This window comes from Staurois parvus, unplaced genomic scaffold, assembly GCF_062004578.1.
Source record: "Staurois parvus isolate SC_StPar_1 unplaced genomic scaffold, SC_StPar_1.0 ptg000012l, whole genome shotgun sequence".
Taxonomy (NCBI): domain Eukaryota; kingdom Metazoa; phylum Chordata; class Amphibia; order Anura; family Ranidae; genus Staurois; species Staurois parvus.
The window spans coordinates 6,379,699-6,406,567 of record NW_028317808.1 but is presented as its reverse complement, the minus strand read 5'-3'; the positions used below and the strand labels follow the sequence as shown (position 1 = coordinate 6,406,567).

The window sequence follows — 26,869 nt, the reverse complement described above, 5'->3', positions numbered from 1 at the left end:
GAGAGCACGGGGTGCAAGTAGTACACTGCTCTACTTTTCTTGTGGAGTTTTTTGGAGTGCCTCGACCTCATTACTGTTTGCAGTGGTTACTGATTGTTTGCTATGGTTTACTGCACTTTGCCTCACTAAAGAGCAGCTCCATGTTTGGGTGCATATAAAACCTCAGGGAACTAGGAAGAGGTGCATGAACTGTGCATGTGTGTTCCCAATACGCCAGTCTTAGAAGTTTGCCCATAAACTTGTGCATTAATGAGAAACAGTGAAGTGACCATGTTTTACACATTCTGCTCATCTTTTCTGGCCTGTTGAACACAATCCCTAATGCAGGAGGACCTATAGAAGAACCCTTACTATCAAGTGTCCTGGAAGGTGTCAATATATATGATAACCTTTGTATCCTGCAGCTAGATTTTGGTGACTATAGAAGTGACTTCATGTGGTATTATTAATAAACACTATTTCATTATTAGTTTTTAATGCCTATAATTCTTCTTTAAGGTGCCAAGATGGCTATATAATGGATTCAGATAAGTCAACAAAAACTTGCCTGGAAGATGGTTCTTGGTCAACAGAGGAAATTGTATGTGTTCCCAGAAAATGTACATTACAGGCAAACACAGTAAAACTAAAAGCAGATTATGATATTAATAAAACCATAACCGTTGACTGCAAACCTGGCTACACATTATCAGGACCAAGTACCTCAACTTGTATGGTAAATTGTTTTTATTGCTTTAATATTCAAAGTAATTGGAACAAAACTGTATTTCTCCTAATTGTATCTATAAAATGCATGAATAATGTTAATAATTGTGAATTAAACCAAACTTTTATTTTTGTTGGTTATGATGCAGTAAACTTTAGATGTTTAATTTCACTTCTGTGTAATACCATAAAAGTGTACCTCGATTAATAAACAATAGGAAAGCCAGAAAAGGGTAAATTCCTTTATATTACCTTGGAAATATACAGAATTTGCTTTTGTAGTATACAGTTCAAAGGCAAAGCACCCATATATTTTTCATTAAAAAAATAATACTGATATCACACTTATGTCATATCTGTGTAACAAGTATGACAAACCTTTTGTCAATTTTTTTGTCTAAGCCCTGTATATGTATACAGTACTGTATATTTCAAAATGTTTGAGTTCAGTTGACAAAAAACTTTTTTTTTTTGGTTTAGACTGATGGTAACTGGTTACCTCCATTGACTGATGATATATGCTCTCCAATATCATGTGAAAAGCCAGCAGCGCCAAACCATGGATCAGTGCTTGGAACAAGATTCCTCTATCAAGATACAATTTTGTACCAATGCGATTCGGGGTATGAAATAGAGGTAAATAATTATTTGAATTATTGATAGTTCACAGCCTGTAATTGCATTTTTTTCTGGTTAACTCCATTCCCCATCCAGACAAAAAATCAGTTGATACTTTGCAGATAAAATGTATTCATATTGCAGAAAAGACCTAAATAAATGCTGTGTTTATTCATAAATTCACTCCTGTAAAACATGTAGACATTCTGCAGTGGTAATCAGTTTTTGTAGAATGCATTATTCTGCAAAATCAGTAATTGCCAATATCACTGCACCCAGAAATTGTATTTACAATACTGGTAGATTTGCAAAACCTTGTGTCTTCTGTCTTTTATACTATAGACACACAAAGGAGTTGCAGAACACAAACATATTTGCATGTGAAAGACAGGTCACAACATTTAAGATGCGTTTGCACTTGCATATGATTTGATGTGAGAACTCCAGTGGGGGTTACCATCTCTAGTTGTGAGTAGGCACCCTCATTGAAAGCAATGGAAGGCAGCTGGCATTTGGCAGCTAATTATGCCCACTTGCATGTAATCTTGCAAGCAGCGATCACGTGAGTGATCGGTCCTTAACCCAGAAAGCCTGCGTTCAGGACCGTTCACTCGCATGTAATCGCTAAATGAGCGATTACATGCGAGTGGGCGCATTTGGCTATGAGAACCCTGTTATATTTGCTGTCTAATGCTGAAAGTGGAGATCTTTCTGTTTTTGGCTCTGTGTGTGTTTGCCCAGCTTAAAGCAGAGCATACATTTTAGGAAGCAGTTGAATGATTATTTCTATGATTATTCACTGGTATTCTTGCTAAATTCTGTAAAACCTATAGAATGTGTGCGCATATTAGTAGCCATGTCTTTGTGAGCATTTATGGCTTGTTGACACCATGTCCATTATGCTGTTTTTTTTTTCTGCACTCCACTGCACAGTTAAGGTGTGAACAGGGTACATAGAAAATTACTGAGCCACTATTGTCTTAAAGTTGTTCAAAAACCTGAAGGTTTTTTACCTTATTGTATTCTCTGCATTAAGGTAAAAAACCTTGAAATGTGCAGCTCACCCCCTTTCCCAGCCCACCTTTATACTTACTTGAGCCTGATCTTTATCCAGCAATGTGCACAAGAGCAGAGACTCTCTCTGCTCTCTCCCTCCTCATTGGCTCAGACAGCCAGTGAGGAGGGAAGGGTCAGGGACGAGCCATGCGCTGTGTGTCTTATGGCCCTGGACTGCAGGAGTGCCCCCACTGCAACCAGCTTGGGTGGGGGAAAGGGGCCAGGAGCGCCAGCAGGGGACCCAAGAAGAGGAAGATCAGGGCTGCTCTGTGCAAAATCATTCTACAGAGCAGGTAAGTATATACTTGTTTGTTAATTTTTTTAAAATGATCCTTTACAGTCAGTTTAACCTTTTCTTGACCAGAGCTCAGATGCCCAGACCAAGTTTAGCTGTATCAGTACACATCAGTCAATTTCACAACAATCCTCTGTGACTAATTTTTCAGTTTGGCATTGGGTCTGATAACTAGGAACACACAGTTTAGTATTCCTAATTCTCTGTTGGAAGGGCAATTACCTTCTCATGGCGAAGGAAATGTTTTTAATATGAATTTCAAAAGGTATATTTTGGTTACAAAGTGGTTAAGGGAACAATAATCAGGGGAATTCAAAATAGTTCCAGTGCCAATTTTCTGTCAGTAGTTTGCTTAAGAACTCCCTGCACCTAATTCAGGCAAGCATTTTTTCCAGTGTCTGTAACATTGCCAACACATGCAGCAAATTCAGGTAGTTCTTACAACTTTAGGAACCTGTGGTTGTATCAGTTACAGATTCTTTAAAATTTACTGCCAATTCTCAGATTAGGGAACTAGTAATTAAGACCAGCTCTGAGCTGGCATACAGAGATATTCAGGCACTCGGAATGGGGCATGTCTGTGGTGGGAAGCTGTCATGGATGTGACAACTTCCCACACAAAACTGTATCCATGGCCCCATTCAGCCAGAAGCTAAATGTAAACAAGGAGGCCAATGGTAATGGTGACGTCATTACCCAAATATGACCATGTCCATATGTGGGAAATGACTTGGTACTGGTTGGGCGGAGACGGATGAGGAACTGAGACTAATTTCCTATCAGGTCCGGTTTACTTTTGATTAACATCACATGGCAGTGGGTGGATTTGAAAGCCGCTACTGTACTGAATAGAATCTATCAATCCTCCAACTACCATAGGTGTCTTTCTGTTACCCATCAGGCTGTGCCCACCCCTGGTACTAAACCCTCAGGAGTGTCCAGTATGGTACATGAATTAGGTGCAAACACCACCATTAGTGCCCTGACGAAATTACAACAACTTTTATTCTTTCCCAAGAGTGTCTCTGCCCCCAAAAAACAACCTTTTGGCCAACACTATTCTCATTTTTTTTTCATATAGATCTGATATCAAACGTTAATATTAGTTTGAAGATCCTGTCAATGCAGTTCATTTAACAATCACCTTATGTCTTTGGGTGCCTACAAAATTTTAAAAAAGCATGGATTTTTACCAGCAAAATGATGTACATACAAACAATGACTTTGACAGCTCTTGTCCTTAGTAGGTGAGAGAGCTGAGATCACTAGGGGTGGGGATGAGAGAACATCAACATTTACAGTTTCTGATATTCCATGTGTGAAAACAAATGCTGCAGGCCAATATGTACTGCCAACTGCAGTCAGCATATACATTATTGTTGTCTCGCCCGCTGTCAGAGGCAACCTAGAGTGGTATAAATCCATTTGGTGAACTTACTGACTTGGAAAAAAAGAACTCTTTTGAAGTAACACAGCTTGAAAATATATCATGAGTCTTGCAATATTTCTTTGAGAAATTCAAACATCTAAATGCTACATTATCTTAAACTTTGTTTTGGTAAGCTAAGCACACTCTAGTGTGATCTAGCTATGTAAGCCAAAGAAAAACACAGATTGAAAGGTCTGAAAATATATTTAGGAATTCAAGAACATTTTACCGAAATGCCTCTAAAGCTGAATTATTTCACGCTGCTCTACTTTAATGTAAACTTGAAAACTTTTCCAGTATTTCGTGACTTGTTAACCTTAAAAATGTTTTCTGCCCATATTGCATTTCGAAGATTCATTTCAATTCACATATTATAACAGAATGCATATAAAACCATCCAAGCACTGCCTAATTTACAGGAGCAGAAGTTCTGAAGTGAGTGCTAAACAAATACAGTAATTGATGATAAATTACACTCATGCATATTTCAAAAGCTCCGAATGTTTTTTTTATGAACAGTCTGAATGCTTTTGACGTAGTGAATTAATAGTTTTACAAAACTGAGCCGCAAAAAGTTTTAACACTACTTAAAGTGACAGTATGGCTACAGTTGTAACTTGAAGTGTTACTAAACCCTGCATTCACTATATCTGGTCTTAGACAGTACATAGAACATAGAAATACAATTATTTTAGTAAATATAAACTGCTAAATACCTTTCCTCATCAGCGGTATATAACAGTCTTGTGCCTTCTATTAGTGTCCAGATGAGCACGGGTTAAAGTTTGTAGGAGGAGTTTGTATTCTACTCTGTCTGTCCTATGAGGCTGCATAACCCCTGAACTTTTGTCTGGACATTGCTGATTGGCCTGTGCTGATCACACGTACCCTCTCTAGCAATACACACCAAACAGAGCATTTTCAGAGTGACTCCTAGAGCTTTGTACTATCAGCAGATGGATTGGGGACAGTAAAAGAAAGGGAGGATCAAAGAAGACAGGATAAAACAGCCTTTTTACACAATGCGGAGGATTAACCTCCTATGTTCCATGGTGAGTATAACAAGCATTCTTTACTGCATGTACAGACTGATTTTACTGTTGTGGGTTTAGTAACACTTTAACAACTATCAGGTCAATGTGTAAAGATTGCTGAAAATAGATTAAAATTTTTCAAGTGTCAGGAATAGAATTGCAAAAGCAAAAATTCGGAAATTAAAGTGCAGATCAAAATGTACTGTATATACCTATGTTGTTTCGTTCTGGCTTGTTCCTACATGCTGCAGTGACTGCTATTTTTTGCACAGGATCAATAGAGGTCAGAATTAGTGTGATGTACAGTACATTGTAGATAAATGCAGATATGCTGCATTTTTATGCAGCCTACTGAATCACACTGCAGACCACCACACTGCAGCTCAGGCCACTGCGCTGCTGCATAGAGACCAAGATGGAGTGTACACTTTGTACACTTCCAATAAAGTAAAAAAAAAGGTAAACAGTGCCTTGCAATGTAAGATGCAAGGCACAGCTCATAACTGCTGCTGCACAGTTGACATGAGCAATATGCTAAAATGGATCATATTAGCATGCTGCTGAAGAGTTAAAAAAACCTATCCAGATGCCCATTTTATTTATGTGAAGCTACAGTCACATGACAATCCTTCTCTCTTCTTTTGCTTACTTTGGGTGTCCACATCACTGCCTGCAGGATGTGGACACCTCCTATTGGTAAAGGCGTCACTTCCAGTCACATGACAATCCTTCTCTTTTCTTTTGCTTACTTTGGGTGTCCACATCACTGCCTGCAGGATGTGGACACCTCCTATTGGTAAAGGTGTCACTTCCAGTGTCTGGGTCCTCTCTCATTAGCTCCAAAAGCAGGTGTAATCACAGGGGTGGTGGAGGGACCAGTTCCCAAGAAGATAACAAGCAGTGACAGGGCAGGAAATTAGCTTGGCTCATAGAAGAAACATTGAGTTAGATCCATTACACTGCAGAACAACTTAGGAAAAGGTGCTTGGAATCAAGTAAGTAAGGTAATTGATGCACATTGGACTAGTTAAATTTCATTTTTGCCTGGAGTTGGGTTTTAACCGCTTAAGGACAGCCACGTAATTTTACTGAGTGTGATTGGACTTGCTGCGACAAATCACATACATTTTCGGGTATAGGGCACACACGCGCACCCCACCTGATCTGTGCTGTCATTCAGTAAATAATTCAATAGACATAAATTACCGTATTTTTCGCTCCATAAGACACACCTGACCATAAGACGCACATAGGTTTTAGAGAAAAACAAGAAAAAAAAATATTCTGAACCAATGGACTGCAGACATAGTACAGGGGATGACCAGAGACTGCGGACATAGTACAGGAGATGACCAGAGACTACGGACATATTACAGGAGATGACCAGAGACTGTGGACACAGTACAGATGACCAGAGACTGCGGACATAGTACAGATGACCAGAGACTGCGGACATAGTACAGGAGATGACCAGAGACTGCAGACATACTACAGGGGATGACCAGAGACTGCAGACACAGTACAGGAGATGACCAGAGACTGCAGACACAGTACAGGAGATGACCAGAGACTGCGGACACAGTACAGGAGATGACCAGAGACTGCGAACACAGTACAGGAGATGACCAGAGACTGCGGACACAGTACAGGAGATGACCAGAGACTGCGGACACAGTACAGGAGATGACCAGAGACTGCGGACATAGTACAGGGAAAATACCAGGGACACAGTACAGATGACCAGAGACTGCAGACAGTGCAGGGAATAACCAGAGACTGCACACAGTGCAGGGAATAACCAGAGACTGCAGACAGTGCAGGGAATGACCAGAAACTGCTGACCTTTGGGGAGGGAGGGGAAGCGGGTTCCTGAATTTGACAGGTACCCGCTCCCACTTCCGCAGAGTTGTCTTTCCCTCTTCTTCCCGCGCCGGCTTCTGTGACAGCCGGGTGCCCACTGCGCATGCGCGAGAAGCGCTGCGCTTTGTGAATGGCCCGACGCGTTCTGGGACCTGTCATGTGTCCCAGAATACACCGGATCATTCACAAAGCGCAGCGCATGCGCAGTGGACACCCGGCTGTCACAGAAGCCAGCGCGGGAAGACTGTGCAGCGCTGGAGCAAGGAACAGGTAAGGTCCTGCAGGAGAGAACAGCTGAGCGGCCGGCCCGGTATTCTGACTTGGTGGCTGCAGAAATACCGGACCGGCCGCTTTATATTCGCTCCATAAGACGCACTGACATTTTCCCCCCTTTTTTGGGGGGAAAAAAGTGCGTCTTATGGAGTGAAAAATACGGTAATTAGTTTATTAGTTCATGTTTTGCTTCTGGGTCACATAGTTACACAGTTAATCTGACTGAAAAAAGACAAATGTCCATCCAGTTCAACCATAAGAAAAAAAAAAGTTATAATCCTATACCCACAGTTGATCCAGAGGAAGGCAAAAAACCCAACAAAGCATGGTGCAATTTGCTCCTGAAGAGGAAAAAATTCCTTCCTGATCCCCCGAGAAGCAATCGAATATTCCTTGGATCAACTTTACCTATAAATGTTAGTAACCAGGTATATTCTGTGTTTCCAAGAAAGAATCCAGGCCTTTTTTAAAGCAATCCATTGAGCTGGCCAGAACCAACTCTTGAGGGAGTCTATTTTACATTTTCACAGCTGTTACTGTGAAGAAACCTTTCCGTGTTTGGAGATTACATGATGTATTTATACATGTTGATCATATCCCCCCTTAATCTCCTCTTCTCAAGAGAGAATAGATTCAGTTCCTCTAAACTTTCCTCATAGCTGATCTCCTCCATGCCTCTTATCAGTTTGGTTGCCCTTCTCTGCACTTTCTCCAGTTCTCAAACATTCTTTTTGTGAATTGGTGCCCAAAACTGAACTGCATATTCCAGATGAGGTATTACTAATGATTTGTACAGGGGTAATATGATATCTCTCTCTCTCTCTGGAGTCTATACCTCTTTTAATACAATAGAGGATTTTGCTCGCTTTACAAACTGCAGCTTGGCATTGCATGCCATTATTAACCACTAGCCTACCAGACACTCCATACCCCCTTCCTGCCCAGGCCAATTTTCAGCTTTCAGCGCTGTCACACTGTGAATGACAATTGCGCAGTCATGCAACACTGTACCCATATGAAATTTGTATAATTTTTCTTAGACAGATATAGTTTTTGTTTGGTGGTATTTAATCACCTCTGGGTTTTTTATTTTTTGCTAAACAAACCAAAAACAACTGAAAATGTTGAAAAAAAATGTTTTTTCTTAGTTTTTGTTTTACAATTTTGTAAATAAGTGATTTTTCTCCTTCACTGATGTGCGCTAATGAGGCTGCAGTGATGGGCACTGATAGGCTGCACTAATGGGCACTGATAGGTGGCACTGATGAGGAGGCACTGGTAGGTGGCACTGATAGGCATTGACAGGCATCACTGATGGGTACTGAAAGGCAGCACTCATATATGGCACTGATAGGCAGCACTGATTGGCAGTACGGATAAGTGGCACTGACTGGCATTGATAGGTGGCACTGACTGGCACTGATAGGTGACACTGAAAGGCAGCTGAGATGGGCACTGATATGTGGCATTGATGTGCACTGGTAGGCACTGATATGTGGCATTGATGTGGCACTGATGGGCACTGGCAGGTGGCATTGATGGGTAATGACAGGTGGCATTGATGGACACTGATAGTTGACACTGCTGGGGCTACACTGATCATCAGGGCACACTGATCATCAGTGCCCTGATGATCAGTGTACATGTCCCCTCTGAAGAATGCCGATTACCGGCTCTCCTCTCGTGCTGTCAGCGTGACCTATTTACATGTGACCTGCTGTGATTGGACACAGCTGATCACATGACCAAGCCGACAGCTTCGGTTCTTACCGTTGATCGGTGATCTGCTGTTTCCGAGGGACACAGCACCCCACCGATCGCCACACTGCGCGCTCCCGGAGCCGCACACACGCAGTTAGAGGGAGATGACGTCATATGATGTTCTCCCAGAACAAGAGAACCGCCTTGTGCCCGTCATTGTCTTATATGGCGGGCGGGAGGCAGTTAAGCTTGTGATCTACCAGAACTCCCAGATCCTTCTCCACCATTGATTCCCCCAGTTGTACTCCCCTAGTATGTATGATGCATGCATATTCTTAGCCCCCAAGTGCATTACCTTACATTTATCCATATTAAACCTCATTTGCCACATAGTTGCCCAATTAAACAGTGCAAGGATGATATTCCACTGCACAGCTTGGTGTCATCTGTAAAGACTGAAATGACACTATATTGTTTATAAATATATTATAAAGTAAGGGTTCCAGCACTGAACCTTGGGGTACACCACTGACAACCCAGATCATTCTGAGTATGAATCATTAACCATTACTCTCTGAATACGATCTTTTAATCAGTTTCTATCCAATTACATACAGATTTTTCCAAGCCTGTAGACCTTACCTTACACATTAGCCGTGTGTGGGGAACTGTGTCAAACACTTTTGCAAAATCCAAGTATACCACGTCCACCGCCACCCCCCGGTCCAAGATTTTGCTTACTTCCTCATAAAAAGAAATCAGATTTGTTTGATAACTTCTGTCTTTCATGAATCCATGCTGTCTGTTGCTTAAAATATTTTTTTCCAGCAAGAACTCATCCATGTGGTCTTTTATTAAACTCTCCAGTATCTTCCCAATTATAGAAGTTAAACTAACAGGTCTATAATTACTTGGTAAGGATTTTGACCCCTTTTTAAATATAGGCACCACATTAGTCTTACGCCAATCCAGTGGTACTATACCAGTTACTAAAGAGTCCCCAAAAATGAGAAACAGTGGCTTTGAAATGACAGAACTCAATTCTTTAAGAACCCGTGGGTGTATGCTATCTTGTCCAGGTGCTTTTTCACCTTTATTCTGTCTAAATATTTCTGGATCATATCAATTGTGAGCCAGTTGTGGATCATCTGGAGCTGTGTCAATACCATGCCTATTATGGATTAGATTCTAGATTTTTTTGTAAAGGGCCTACATGCTCGGACCGGACCTTTTTACTATTAATATATTTGAAGAATTGTCCTGCTATCTTTTGCAATCTGTCAATCGTTCTCAATTTTTGCAGCCTTTATTTCCTTTTTGCTCATTCTGTTATATTCTTTGTAATGTTTAAACGATGATAGTGTTCCTTCATTTTATATTTAATAAAAGCTCTTTTCCTATTATTTATAACTTTTTTAACTTTGGCCGTAAGCCACATAGGTTTGATTTTTAGCCTTTTAAAATTGTTGCCCATGGGAATATATTTTCCAGTGTGTTCACATACAGTCTTTTTGAAAAACTCCTATTTCTGTGTTGCGTTCATCGATGCCAATATTCCCTCCCAGTCTAAGTCTTGGAGAGCAGCTCTCAGCCTTGGAAAATTTGCTTCCTTAAAATTGATCGTTTTTATTTTTCCCATATGTTCTTGCTGTTTACAGCTAACAGTAAATGAAATCATGTTATGGTCACTGCTACCAAGATGTTCTTTTATATGGACATTCGTAATAAGCTCTGCATAGTTTGAGATTACCAGGGCCAGCAGAGCATCATTCCTAGTTGGGGCCTCTATGAACTGTACCATAAAATTGTCCTGTAGCAGGTTTATACATTTTTGCCCTTTAATTGTTCCTGCAGTATCCATTATTATCACTGTCCCAGCCCTTGCAGCCCTTTGGATCTGTGCATGGAGCTGAGTCTCCACTTGTTCATTAACACTGGGAGACCGATAACAAACTCCAATGATTACCTTTGTAGTACACACCCCCATGTGCATTTCCACCCATAATGCTTCAGCCACAACACACTCTCCATCAACTTCTTTCACACTCGCTCTGAGATCACATCTCACATAGAGACAGACACCATTAGCTTTCCTTTTTACCTGTCTCTCTGAAAAAGAACATAGCCAGGAATATTAATGGCCCAGTCATGTGAAAAATGAAGCCAAGATTCAGCAATACCAATTAAATCATAGTTCTGTTCATGCACCAAAGCTTCCATCTCACCTATTTTGCTTGGCAGACTTCTGGCATTGGTGAACAAACACTTTAATCCATTGACACCTTGTGTACACATATTTTGCATATTTTCCCCCCATCTTTCCCCATTCCACCCACCAATAAGAACTGACCCCTGTCTGATCTGTCTACCCCATTATAATCTAATTCTCCCTCCCCCTTCGATCCTATTTTAAATACTCCTGAAGCCTCCCCATAAACCTCTCCCCCAGCACAGCAGACCGCCTTCCATTTAGGTTCAAACCATCTCTAGAATATAGATTGCACCCCAATGAAAAGTCAGCCCAGTGCTCTAGAAACCCAAATCCTTCCCCTTTACACCAGGTCTTTAGCCATGCATTTAGTTCTCTAATCATGTGTCATGTCATGTCATGTGTCCCAGAAGACGCTGGACCATTCACAAAGTGCAGCACTTCTCGCACGTGCGCAGTAGGCACACGTCTGTCACAACCGGGTGCCCACACTAAAGATGCTGGCGCCGGAAGACTGTACAGTGCTGGACCGAGGAACAGGTAAAGTTCTGCTGCAGAGAAGAGCCGAGCAGGTGGCCTGGTATTCTGACACAGCGGCGGCGGCAGGGATACCGGACCAGCCGCTCCATATTTGCTCCATAAGACGCACTGACATTTTCACCCCTTTTTTTGGGGGGAAAAAAGTGCATCTTATCGAGCGAAAAATACGATATATACCATAGTTTGTAGACGATATAACTTTGCACAAACCAGTTTTTTACCAAAATCATGTAGCAGAATATACTTTGGCCTAAAGTTATGAAGAAAAATACATTTTATTGGATGTGTTTTATAACAGAATGTAGGAAACATAGTTTTTTGGTTTTTTTTTTAATTTTTGGTCTTTTTTTATTTATATAATAAAAAAAAAACAGTTTTGATTGAATACCACCAAAAGAAAGCTATATTTATGTGAAAAAAATGATATATATTTCATTTGCATACAATGTTGCCTGACCGAGCAATTGCCAGTTAAATTAACGCAGTGCAGAATAGCAAAACTTGGCCTGGTCATGAAGACGGTAAAACCTTTCAGAGCTTAAGTGAAGCGGAGTTTCACTCATCCTGTCAAAAAATAAAAGTCAGCATCTACAAAAACTGTAGCTGCTGACTTTTAAAAAACAGCCACTTACCTGTCCCTCGGTCCTGTGGTGTGTCCCCCGCAGCCTTTTTCACCGGCCGTCCTGAATTCCTGGGGCTGTCATCTTCAGTGTGGGCATCTGGCTGTGACTGCTTGTGGCTTCACAAGCGAGTACCCACTGCGGATGCGCAAGTAGCACTGCGCTTCATGAATGGTCCTGTAGTCTTCTGGGACCTTTCATGTGTCCCAGAAGACTACGGGGAGGGAAGGAGGGAGGACACCTTCTGTTTCCGATCGCCTAGGCGGTCCGACCGCAATTGGGAGCGGGTACCTGTCAAATTCAGGTACTCGCCCCCAAAAGGTGCCAATCCTTAATGGTGAGCGGGGGAACAGTCCTTAAAGCAGAACTTCCCCTTTAGGGTGGAGCTCAGCTTTAAGTGGTTAAGTAAAATTTGCAGATATTGTCATTTCCCTCTTTCCTGAAAGAAGCAGCAGACTGATGAGCTCATTTCTTTATCATTCTCTTTTCTCCTTCTATAAGCATGGTCCTTGTTAGCACATGAGCACTGTGACACAGATGAGTGTTTCCTTGTGCTGCTTTTCCTTCTTCCATACTAGCTTCACTGTACAGTTGACTGCAAGAGGCTGATACCAATTTAAATTTGGGTACTGACACTACTTTCATTAAAAACAAATACATTAAATGAGGTATTAACAATTACAGAACTGCTTATTAATGTGTTTTTTATATGCTTGGAGTTCAGCTTTAGATCTCTTGGGGACTTTATTGATTAAATGTTGATGATGCCTTGAGTTTCTGGACCTGCACACTTTTTTTCCCATTATAATGCATTTCTCTCCAACTTGGTAGATTTATTTTTTATTTTATGCTATTGAAAATGCAACGGGACGAGCTGGAACACACACAGGGTGACACTAAAAGCCAGGTGGACTGGAAAAGGCTAGGAAATTGAGATCTAGTGGATGGAATATCCTAGACAATAAAAACAACTGTGAGAGAGCTTAACCTGTCCAGGTCCACCTATAGCTAAAACATCAGAAATGCCATCACAACAGTCAACCAGGATTGCTAGTAAATAATCATAAAGCTTTAGAGATGGTCAGGAGCAGTGTTTGTACCAACTAGGGGACACATTTGAAAAAACTTGTTTATTTGCATACTATTAATTTCTACTACTGTTTCTTTCAGGGAGCAACTGAAAGAGTTTGTGAAGCTAACAAATTATGGAGTGGAGTAGAGCCTGAGTGCAAACGTGAGATATTTTGCTTAGTAACTTATAAACTAATGTTTACACTTTTATAATAGATAAAAACAAGTTATTAAATTTTCAGCATTCATTTCTATTTCTCTATTTCTAGCCCTGTACTTGTATTGTAAGGTATGTTTTTGGTGAGTGTCATTGGGGCTTAGATTATCAATTTATGTAAATAGTTTATGTAACAGTGTAATGTACACTCCCTGGCCACTTTATTAGGTAGTTGCTAGTACTGGGTTGGACTCCCCATTGCCTTCAGAACTGCCTTTATTCTTCATAGCATAGATTGAGCAAGGTGTTGGAAACATTTCTCTGAGATTTTGGTCCATATTGACATGAGTTACTGTTGCCTATTATCTCAAACCAGTTTCCCTATTTTCCTCTGACTTCAACAAGGCATTTTTGTCCACAGAACTGCCACTCACTGGATATTTTCTCTTTTTTGGACCATTCTCTGTTAACCCTAGAGATGGTTGTGCATGAAAATCCCAGTAGATCAGCACTTTTTGAAATACTCAGATCAGCCCATCTGGCACCAACAACCGCACCACGTTCAAAGTCACTTAACCTCCCTGGAGGTATTCCCGAGTGTAGCTCGGGGTAAAGTTTCAGTACCAAAAGCGGTAACCCCGAGCTACACTCGGGCTTACCATGCAGCGCTGCTCCGGCATCTGTTCTTCACTTACCTTGTCCTGCGCTCCCGCAATGTCCCTCCTGCGGTGTCCCCGGCAATGTAATCCGGCGGATGCCGGCATCTGTCATCTAGGTTCCGTCCCCTGCAAGCGTCGGGACGTACGGGGGACGGAACGGCAGGAAATTTGAAAATGACCAAAAGTGACATTCACTCAATACACTAAAATCACATAGCAAAACATTCCTGTATCAAACCATTTCACATACATTTTGTCCCTAGTGCTTTGTCCTGTGCCCTGCCTGCATTTGTACCGTTCTTTCTGCCTGGAAACTGAGAAACGTCCATGGCGTCCAAAAAGCGTCCCTTTAGGTCAAAATCGGTTTTAGACCAGCTAGAGAACAGCGATAGTAAATTAGAACCACTTGCAGAATTGAGTGATAATGATTCGTGGGGAGATTCGTCATCGGACACTGAAAACGATTTTGCGACTTTGCTCAGTGATGTGCAAACTTGGAGCTATATTTCAGATTTCAGTGTTTTTGGCTTGATTACATTATTGAATTAAATTTATTATTATTATATTATTATATTTTATGATTATTTATTAAATTATAATTTATGATTTCGTGTTTCAAATTTTATCATACCCGGGATGTTTACTAGACTCTTGTTCGGACAGATTTCAGTGAGTTATTCCTAAAAATTTCAGGCCTACAATAAAAAAAACTATATATTTCCATGTAAAAAAATGCACCGCTTTGAGCACAGAAATATGGACATAATCAGACCGCTAGGGAGGTTAAATCCCCTTTCTTCCCCATTCTGATGCTCGGTTTGAACTTCAGCAAGTCATCTTAACTACGTCTACATGCCTAAATCCACTGACTTTCTGCAATGTTATTGGCTTATTAGTAATTTGTCTTACCAAGCAATTGAACAGGTATACCTAATAAAGTGGCTGGTGAGTGTAATATGTTGCTGCTGTAAAAATATGAGAAATCACCAACACATTAACCGATTTCCCGCTGCCCTATAGTAGAACTACTGCTTCACGGTGGCAGGGCTGCGTAAATCACGTATATATACGTGGTTTGCATTTCCAGGTAAGGGACGCGTGCGCCGCCATTGGCAGCTAGGGATGTCAATCACTGAGTCCTGGCTGGGGGTTCCCCACTGGCACCTGGCGACCTGTGTAGACAACACAGGTCTTTCTTCTGCCAGCATTGACATGCTGCTGCGTATTTCTCTGCACAGCAGAGAAATACGCAGCAGCATGTATCCCTAGTAAAACACACACAGCATTTCATGTAAAACAGCACACAGTTAACCCTTTGATCACCCCAGATGTTAACCCCTTCCTGCCCAGTGTCCTTTGTACAGTGTTAGTGCTGTTTATTAGCACTGATCACTGTATAAGTGTCATTGGGATGCCAGTGGCAGTTAGTCAGTTTCCACCCAGTGTCAGAATGCCGGCCACAGTCCCGCAGTCTTGGTATAAGTCACTGATCGCCGCCATTACTAGTATAGAAAATTTAAAATCAAAATTCCAGTATATATACCGTCATTTGTAGACACTATAGCTTTCACGTAAACTTTAATTTACATGTATTTGGGGTTTTTTATAGCAAAGACATGTAGCAGAATACATTTTGGCCTAAATTTATGCAGAAAATAGATTTTTTACATTTTTTCACTGGATATGTTTTATCTCAAAAATTCAAAAAATAATGTTTTTTTTTTTTTCAAAATTGTCGGTCTTTTTTTGTTTATAGCGCAAAAAATAAAAACTGTAGAGGTGATCAAATATCACTGAATGAAAGCTCAATTTGTGGGAAAAAAATGACATAAATTTCATTTATGTACAGCATTGCATGACCGCGCAATTGTCAGTTAAATTAATGCAGCACCGTATCGCAAAAAATGGCCTGGTCAGGAAGGGGGGTAAATACTCTGGGGGGCAAGTGGTTAAAGAAAATATACATATACCAAGTAAAGAAAAGTTTATTCTCCCACTGCCCTGATGCGCTTTTTCTAAAGGGCAGTAAACCTGCAGTTTTCATGTGGATTAGCTGCACTTTCCCATAGACTTCTTGAGGTGCAGTAATTTTGGTATCCTTTTGCTAAGGGGTATATTGTACCAGTATTACACACAAGTGCTCATCACCACTTTCTGTGTATGTAGACAGGACTAGTTTACTGAACAGTGAAGTGTCAAGTGCAATGTCTAGATCTTGTGTTATAGTGCAGAGAATGACAATGAGCCATACAACTGACTGACCTGATGCAGCAACATGCTGTGTCATCTATAATAAATGAATCAGCTAACACTTCAAAGTACCCTAGGTTAATGCTGAAGAAAAGAGTTCAGGTGTCTAGAAAAAACAGCATAGCATTTAAACAAATGCATGACACCATATTTTGTTTTTTATTGTAATGTGTTTGTTTATTTATATGCAGATCAATAAAATATATCACATATTCTAAACAAATAAAAAAGAACCAAATCATTCAGGAAACAGTAAAAAGGGAAACATAAATAAATCATCTTGTAATGACTACCTTGAAACATTTTACAAACCATATAAAGTAAAAAAAAAAAATAGTTCCTAACATAGTATAGTGGGAGAGAAAAAAAGAAAACCTGGATGGAGGGATATTAGATTCCGACACCACAAAACTATTGCATATTTGTAGCTTGATCTTATGTCCTTAAGTTTGTCATCTTGACAAAAGAGAACAGAATCTGAACAGAAAGCACATTTAAAAAAATGCATGCCACCTTAGGCCAAACGCATAATTATGTATTTGTATACATGAGCATGAACATCAGATAAGCATGCTGGTAACATTGTTTCCAGTTAGCCAGTATTCTTTTTAAAAAGTATCAAAACCCCGAAATAAAAATATATTTTGTTGCAGTTTACCAATTTTTAGATCGGTACATTACTTTTCCTTTCATAGGCTCTTTTCCTTTCATCTGCCGATCCATTAAATAAGTCTGTTATTTTTTTTAACTTCCTTTAATGGACTAGGCTGCTCAGCAAAATGGCAAATAGAGGATCGAGACAAACCACGTAACACTGACTGGGGTGCTTACAATGATCAGCCCTTATTAAATTATGTAAACCTTTATCTCAAAAGAAAAAAAAATTTTTGCTATAAGTGCTTAAAAAAGTGTTAGCCAGAGTTCGGCTTTAATTTATTAGTCAAGTCCACCTAAATTTGGTAGTACATCAAACACTACTTTCTCCCCAGATTGACAATGCTGCTAACCGAAGGTCTCACCATTGCTCCTTGATCATCGAGACAGGAAGTGTGTTACTGGCCGGTGGCCGGATCACCAAGTGAAAATATAGGAAAATAAGCCTGAAAAAAAGAAAACTAATGAAGTCACCACATTCTAGGATTGATAAAATATCCTGAAATCTAGAATTTTTTTTTAGTTTGGATATACTTTTAAGTGATACTGAGGCTGTCATAACTAATACATTTCTGCAGCTTTTCATTTACAGTGAGGACATCACTGGATGTATCATCTCTAACACAAAGGACATTTTCATTGTCATCAAGTTGCTTACTCACACTTTTAGTTTATTCCAGAATTTATTTACCTAGCAACATAGATAAACAGATTAAATAAATTAAAGTGGTTCTAAAGGCTCAAGGTTCTTTACCTTCATGCATTCTATGCATGAAGGTAAAAAACTTTCTGTGTGCAGCATCCCCCCCCAGCCCCCTAATACTCACCTATGTCCCATCTTGATCCAGCAATGTGCACTAGAGTCTCAGCTATCCTCTTCTCTTTTGCTGAGACAGAAGCGGGAGCCATTGCCTCCCACTGTTGAAAATCACAGCCAGTGAGCCAATGAGGGGAGAGAGGGGTGGGGCCAAGCCACGGCTGTGTGTGTGAATGAACACACCGAATAGCAGGTGCCCCCATAGCAAGCAGCTTGCTGTGGGGGCACCCAACAGAAAGGAGGAGCCAGAAGAGCCTGCAGGAAGAGAAGGATCCAGGCTGCTCTGTGCAAAACCACTGCACACAGCAGGTAAGTATAGACATGTTTGTTATTTTACCAAAAAAAGACAGTTAACCTAAAGTATCACTTTAAGAGTGTGTGACCTGTTTTTCAAGCAAACATTCTAAAGATTTCAAACAAATTTTGAAAGTCAATACTTTATTTATACACTTTATATGTTCTTATAATCACTAGGGATAATCCTTTGGATTTATATTGCTTTGGAGAGCTCCTCCAGCTCCTTGCTAAAATATGCCTTCTTGACATCTGTTGTCTGTGTATCTCTTAACCTTAAAACTGAACTAAATGTGTATAGGCCAAAACAATATGTGGGCAACAAATAGACTTTACGTGGCCAATAAATGAGAAAGCATGGTAAAATGCAAGCGATAAAGGAGTAATAATTACAATATGCAGGTAAGCATGGCACTACGCAGGCAACAAATGGGCAATTATGACCATATCCAGGCAACAAATGAGTAACTATAATAATATGTGGGTATCAAACAGGCAGGCATCACAATACACTAGGAAAAAAATGGGCATTTGTTACAATATGTAGGCAACAAATGGGCAATCATGACAATAGGCAGGCAACAAATGGATAATTATTACAATAGGTAGGCAACAGGAGGTGTTACAATATACTATGTTTAAATTTTTTCCTCAAGGACAGATCCAGAATAATTGAAAAAAGCTTCTTGAGATCTAAAACAACTTTTTGTCTTCCTCATTAACTCCAAAGCATTTCAAATGTTACCAAAATTTCAGCAAAGAGAAAACAATCATACCTAGTCACAATTTGTATCTGTACCTATGAAATCTTTCCCTCGTGAGCATCAAAAGTTAATGTGACCCTCAGAGAGTCTTTTTTTATTTTTTCGTTGTAAAAAGCATAAGAAATTATATAATTTTGTAACAGCTTTTCTCTAAGCCAATTTGTTGAACAAAATGTTTTTTAAATGTGTAACCCCTTTAAAAACAGTAGGAATTTCCAGTATATTTAGTTTTCATTTCCCAAGTGATAATAACAGCTGAAAAAGCATGTAATCAGAAAAAAATATTTTTTGTAAAAAAAAAGTTTTCATGTAGGAACCCTTAAAAATATGTAATGTCACAAAATAGCCACCAAGTAAAATAAGAATTAAGCAGAGAGTGGAATGTACTTTTTATTTTTTTTTTTCATTAAATTAGATGCTTTTTGTTTAGGAATCTCATGCAATCCTCCAGAACCTTTGGAGAATGGGATTATCCAGGGCATAAACTATTTTTATGAAGATGAACTTCACTATAGTTGCAATCAAGGCTTTGAACTTCTTGGGCCAACTCGAAGGATCTGTCATGTGGATAAACAGTGGCGCCCCTCCACCCCCCCTACGTGTGTGAGTAAGTAACTAAAGATCCTTTAATGTGAAAAGAAACAGCATTTCCCAAAGTTTATTCTTTACTCTGAGAGCTCATATTTGTGTTATTGTCAATCTTAAATATAATTATCTACGCTTCCAGCTAATGGGGCACTTGATAGCGGAATTACTTTCTTCTTTTTTTTATAGTTGGCAACATAATTGTGCAGCAGCTGTCAGAAAAATTACATTTCCCCTATTTAAAGAAAATACAGGAAAATAGGAGAAATTGCTCAATGAGTGAGGCAGACTTTATTGAATGTATTCTATTGCATTTAACTTAAAAGCCTGTTTTGGAGCTAAAACTCTAAATTCTATAGCCTGTGTCTCAAAGCATGAGAGTCTGGAAATATCGGAGCTCAGTGACTCATCTGGAAAGGCTGTCGATTCTTGCTTGATTGTATAGTAATGCCTCCCATCACTCAATGACATGGACCCACTTATCTGTCAAGCAAGAAAGATACCAAGAGCTAGAGTGATATACTGTATTAGGAGTAAGCGAACTGCAAGAAAAAAGGTTGGAAGGGTGAATGAAAATTGAGTGGGGCATAATAAAATAAGACTTTATGATTGGTGAAGTTCCTGTTCTGTTATCTGTTACTTGGTGTGACATGAATACCTACAGTGATGGCAGTTGTGGTGAATGATGTTATTTTGAACAGTTTTCTTTTCTTAAGGATGGATAATGAATAATGTTTCATGAGTTCTTTTTATCAGTTCTATGTATCCTTAATATGGCTGTATTTGCAGACAATATATACATTATGCATAACTGGATAGTTTTTGCGATCAATAGTTTTAACCCTTTTCTGTTCAGTCCCTTTAGTCTTACTAGTAAAAAAAAGTTTAGGTTGGTAGAAACAATGCTTAGTCCAGAAAGCTATAATTGTTGCTGAATTACTAAAAGCACGTGTACTTGGCAAACTAAATGTTTCACTTAGCAAGATATTTTTCCCTTAGCTTGTGAATGTGGTAAAAATTTTATTCCAATCACGTGTACAGAACATTATAAAAACAGGATTTTTGCTGCACCTGATTAGATGATGGAAGTCAGGACAGCTTCACCTCCTTCACTATGCTAAGTGAGAGTTGTCTTGCAAAGTAAACAAGCTTGAAAGCTTTAGCATTATTGTCAGCATTTAAAACCACCCAAGTTTTTACATTGTTCTGCCACCACTACATGCTAGTACTGGTAGTACTACATGTAGTATGTTGTCCCATATTGCTAGGTGCCTCTTAAACCTGGGTACACACGGATTAACCACTTCAAGTCCAGACACCTTCACTCCCTTCCTGTCCAGGCCAATTTTCAGCTTTCAGTGCTGTCACACTTTGAATGACAATTGTGCAGTCATGCAAAACTGTACCCATATGAATTTTTTAGCATTTTTTTGAGACAGATAAAACTTTATTTTGGTGGATTTAAAATTTTTTGCTATATAAATAAAAAAGTTCAAACATTTTGAAAAAGAAATTGCAAATAAATAATCTTTCTTCATAAATCTGGGCCAAAATGTATTCAGCTATCTTTTTGATAAAAAAAATAACACAAATTAGTTTATAACCAAAAATTATAATTTAAAAAAAAAATTATTATTTGTTGTTTTTTTTTTTAACATACTGTCACCCTGGCACTACAGTGTCACCATAGTGACATTGTACTACTTGTGGGGGGTGATGAAGATTTAGTTTTTTTCTTTTACACTGATTTTCTTTTACACTGATTGCTTTTACAGCCATAAAGGCTGTAAAATCAATAATTTCTCCCTCTCTGGCTGCATCCTTTATACTGTGAGAGCTGTGATTGGTCACAGCTTGTCACATGGTACAAGGCTGTTGTGAATAGCCTTGTACCATGTGACCCCTGTAATCATTCACAGATTTCACAAGTAAGCAATGATGTCAGAAGTGACATCTTGCTTACTACTATTCTTGCGATCACATGATCGGGACCTCACACTCCGGACACAGCGGGCAGCGGGTCGCGTTGCCGTGCGCTCCCAGGGAGCACGCACAAGCAGGGAATGCGGAATGATGTTTATAAGCGGCCACCCGCTCCTGCACTGCTCCCGTCCGGTCATTTATGTACATGGGCCGGACGGGAAGTGGTTAAATTTGGCCAGTTCAGCCAAATTTTGATCCATGTATAGCACTCTCTGATTGATTAGATCAGCTTCTGTCGAAAACCTGCATTCAATCAGCAGCACTGATCAGTGTATTCTGACAGGGGTAAAGTCCCCGAAGCAGGGGATATTGCTACATCCACCTTGCTTGTGTAGATGCAGGAATCTGTGAGTTTTGTTTTCATTCAGTCTGCTGGTTGAAAGAAAAAGAAAAAAATAACAGTGTGTGCACAGTTTAGTTATGAAATCTGACCTGCCACTTCCCCCTCTGTGACAAATCTGACAACAGCTAGGGAGGAGATAGGTCCATGATCATAACAGCAGCTTGTTTTGCCTCAGAGCACTTTCCCCAGACAAGCTGTGGCAAGAATAAATGCAAAGAGACAGGAGGCTGACAACCCCATCCCCTCCCTCTTCATTCTTCATGTCTCAGGAAAGCATTCTAAGACGAGACAAGCTGCCATTATGATGCAACCTTCTCTTCCAAGCTGTTGTTGATCAGTCTCGGAAGGAGAGACCGGACCTCATAACTAGATGTAGGGGGCACATAGCTAGATGGGACCAGTACTACATGTGCTTTGTCCCATGGGAGGCAGAACAATGTTAAACAAATATTTTGGATAGTTCTTCTATAAAATAACAGCCAAATGCCTGAAACGATTGCTTGTCGTGGCAGCTTTTACGGTCATTATAGCATAGTGAAATTAGCCTAGGAATCATGTTCTTTCCCAAAAATCTTTTTTTTTTTTATAGTTTCACTATCACAACCTCAAGTAGACTAATTTCCTGCTTTCCTCAAAAGACAGCTCATTTAAAGTCATTGGCATTAGGTTATAACCATCTTGTAGTTATGTAATATGTATTTTATATTCTATTATATATGTTGTATAATTTATATAAATAGCAGTATTTTGAGGAGTGATAACTCATGTAATATTCTTTGTAAACTAACTTGCATAGTCAAACCAATAAAATAATGTGCACTGGTATTTCATTCAGTAAGACCTTTGATGAAAAAAGAGCAAAAAACAAACAGTAATACAAATATGCATACATTTTTATAAGAGTATTAAATATTCTGTAATGTTGTATCTTATAATTGCTTAGGCTACAAAGAAAATGATTTTGCTTTGTTACTTTCTCTGCTTAGGCGTAACCTGTGAGCCTTACCCAGTTATAGAGAATGCCATTTCTGTTTCAAGAGGAAATACATATAGTAGTAATGTCACCTACATATGCAATCCTGGTTATCATCTTGTTGGGCCAGAGAATATAACATGTCTAGCTGATGGAACATGGGGTCAACCTCTTCCATCTTGCAAGGGTAAGCATTGATGTTCAGTCCAGTCCTGGGATTGAGGCCACACCCTAAGGAGGAAATGATTCTGCACCTGATATTAACATATTACTTTTTTGTTTGAGCCTGTTTGGACCACGCAGTACAGCATCATTTATGTATGAGATAATAGCAGGTCCATTTACTAATCTTATTTCTTGCATTGTCTTTGATATCTCGTTATATTGTAAAGCTCTGAGCAAACTTGGCGCTATATAAATCCTGAATAATAATAATAATAATATCTACTGTTTCCATTACAAGGGAGCCTTAGGCTACTTGCACACTGAGGAGTTTTTTTTAAGCGTTTTTGCATTAAAAAAAAGCACCTGAAAAGCTCAAGAAAAATGCTTCCCTATGTATGTGAATGTAGATCTATGTATGTTTTCACACTGAGGCGTTGCACTTGCTGTGTAGTGTAAAAACTCCTGCTTGCAGCATCTTTGGGGCATGTTTGGTGAGTTAAAAAAACACCTCAAAAACGCCTCTCCTCATTGGAATCAATGGAAAACACTTCAAAACCACCTGAAAAGCGACTCAAAAACACCTCTGAAAAGTGTTTTTGGTGCAGTTTTTAAATCACGTGCCCTTTAAAAACACTCAGAAAGCACGGCAAAAGCTTAGTAAAAACGCCTATGCATTTTTGCTGTGTTTTTGCAGCAGATCAGTGTAAATGTAGCTAATCTCCCTTTTGTGTCTTTAATTAACCTCCCTGGTGGTATTCCCGAGTGTAGCTCGAGGTAAAGTTTCAGCAGCACAAGCGGTAACCCCGAGCTACACTCTGGCTTACCATGCGGCGCTGCTCCGCGATCCCTCGATCACTTACCTTGTCCTGCGCTCCTGCAATGTCCCTCCTGCAGTGTCCTCCAGCAGATGCTGACATCTGTCATCTGGGTTCCATCCCCTGCGAGCGTCGGGACATATGGGGACAGAACTGGCGGGAAATTTGAAAATGACAAAAAGTGACATTCATTAAATACACTAAAATCACATAGTAAAACATTCCTGTATCAAACCATTTCACATACATTTTGTCCCGAGTGCTTTGTCCTGTGCCCTGCCTGCATTTTTACTGTTCTTTCTGCCTGGAAACTGAGAAATGTCCATGGCGTCCAAAAAGCGTCCCTTTATGTCAAAAGCGGTCTTAGACCAGCTAGAGAACAGCGATAGTAAATCAGAACCACTTGCAGAATTGAGTGATAATGATTCATGGGGAAATTCATCATCAGACACTGAAAACGATTTTACAGCTTTGCTCAGTGATGTGCGAACTTGGCGCTATATTTCAAATTTCAGTGTTTTTGGTTTAATTATATTATTGAATTTAATTTTTTATTATTATTATTATTATATTATTATTTTTTCGATTATTTATTAAATTATAATTTATGATTTTGTGTTTCAAACTGTAACATACCCGGGATGTTTACTAGACTTTTTCGGACAGATTTCAGTGAGTTATTCCTAAAAATTACAGCCTACAATAAAAAAAATACATATTTCCATGTAATTAAAATGTACCGCTTTGAGCACAGAAATATGGACATAATCAAACCGCTAGGGAGGTTAAACATGAAATAGAATGGATTCAAAGGTTTCCTAATGATGGAGTTAGGAACTCTGTAACAGAAATATTGTCCTCTGAATGCCTTAGCTAAAGTTCCCTGATAATTTAAAGGGTATCTATACCTTTTTATAATTTTTCTTAAAGTTACCCCTATCCTCAGTGCCCCCCAAAGTTTTATACTCAGCTGTTTACACTCACTGTGGACTGCACAGCACAGATCTTGCAGAAGCATGGACAGATGGAAGTAAAACTTTGGGTTGGTGGATGGGGGTATCTTAAAGAATAATTATATTGTACATATAAAAGTAAGATTTAAATAAACACACTAATCCCCTTTAAAATAGAGTTACTCTTTAGCCTACCAATGCTCATCTATAACCTAAAGCTTACATAAGGTGTATAAAAGATTTTGGCAGCAAAGGTTCAGGTGTCATATGCACAACACAGCAACATCAGCGTCTCAGGAAACATAAGTAAACATTAGTAACAATTACCAGTAAAAATTAAATATTTTACTAGTCAAACGGATCCTAGCTACAAGGCTTTGTGGTGTGGTATTTTTATCTTTCTTATTGCATCTGTTTAATGGTGTACATAGTGCAAACATTACTGACCTTTATCAAGTCAAACATTTCGATATGTTTAATAATATACAGATAAAAAACACTTTCAAAAATTTGCATTGATACAAATAAACGTATAGTACATATAGTCAAATGGTCTAATCAACATGTTCTTCTTTCAGAAACAAGATGTGAAACCCCAAGTCAGTTAGATAATGGATATACTGAATATGACAATGTCACTGTTGGAAGCAGTGTAAAATACTATTGTCAAAATGGATATAGCCTGGATGGTGAACATATAGCAGTGTGTACAGGAAATGGAACATGGAGCTATCCCACACCTGTCTGTAAACGTGTGTGTTTATTTAAATCTTACATAATTATATTTGTCCAGTGACAACGCCTTTTACATGTTCTTAGAATGCTAATATACAGTCTTTGTATCATAAAACTCAGTTAATAGCATGTATGTCTGTGGTTACCTTTGTGTACACAGTATAGTAAAGTGCTATGGAACATGATTTGATGTAAAAGCTCCAGCCTTATGGATGCTGCACTTGTCATCTTTTTGAGGTTTTCTGTTTTAATCATTTGAACCTTATACAAAATGAAATGTTTGTACTATTACTTTATTATAACTACCACTATCATATCATTTTTGGGTGTATTGACAGTTTTAAATTAAAATCATTAAAATATTGCTAAAGGCAACACAATTTTAATGCTACATTAAGGCTTCATTGCACAGGTGACTAGCCTCGGTGTGAATGACAGTTGCAGGAATCCGATGAGTCTTGCAGCTGTTTTTGCCACCTGTGAGTGGCTAGCTATAGCCGCCGAGTCCTGTACACTTCACTGACAGGTCATCGGCAGCTGCAGAAATTCGTGGCTGCTCACAAAGCCAGCGATTAACTGCAGTGAAGAGGGAACTTTTCCAAGGGAGACATCTGTTTCTGTTAGGGATGCACCGAAATTTCGGTGGCCGAAACGTTTCAGCCAAAAACACCCCTTTCGGCCGTTGGCTGAAATGAAAAAAAGCACTGATACAGGTGTTGAAAAAACCCCGCCCCTCGCCACAGCCGCCTGCCCGCTGCTCGCCCACTGCTCGCCCGCCACTCGCCCACCACTCAGTAATTCTCAGCCTTTCCTCAGAAACCATCAATCCTGGCACTGGGCATAGAGATGAGTGAAGGAAAGATGGACACCACTCATCTCTATGCCCTTGGAGGACCGGAGCGATGTCACTTCCCGTTACGGCCATTTTTTTTTCTTTTTTAAAGCACTAGATCAATGATTTTTTTTTTTGCTTCAATGCTTTACATTGTAGAGGAAAGTTGTGGGGTCTTACTGACCCCATATCTCTCCATAGAGAGGACCTGTCACTAATTATTTCTATCACAAGGGATGCATGCATTTCTTGTAATAAAAATAAAAGTGATTACAATTTTTTTAAAGGGACATTGCAAAAAAAACCCATTAAATAAATAAAAAAAAGTTTAAAGTGCCCCTGTCCCCCTGTACTTGCAGGTAGTGGTTAACGCATACATAGGCCATGCCCACATATGTAAACGGTGTTCAAACCACACACGTGAGGTATCGCCACGAACATCAGAGCAAGAGCAATAATTCTCGCACTAGACCTCCTCT

The 26,869-nt window shown here is 39.5% G+C and overlaps 1 protein-coding gene across 1 annotated transcript in view; it reads left to right on the top strand.

Moving 5' to 3' along the window:
- The window catches only part of SVEP1 (sushi, von Willebrand factor type A, EGF and pentraxin domain containing 1), a 476,820-nt gene that overhangs the window by 395,068 nt on the left and 54,883 nt on the right, over window positions 1–26,869 (top strand). The window contains exons 39-44 of the mRNA XM_089674706.1: window positions 499–715; window positions 1,186–1,341; window positions 13,511–13,574; window positions 19,437–19,613; window positions 22,904–23,077; window positions 25,402–25,575. Of these exons, the coding sequence (XP_089530832.1) occupies window positions 499–715; window positions 1,186–1,341; window positions 13,511–13,574; window positions 19,437–19,613; window positions 22,904–23,077; window positions 25,402–25,575 (962 nt within the window). The remainder of the gene's footprint in view (window positions 1–498; window positions 716–1,185; window positions 1,342–13,510; window positions 13,575–19,436; window positions 19,614–22,903; window positions 23,078–25,401; window positions 25,576–26,869) is intronic.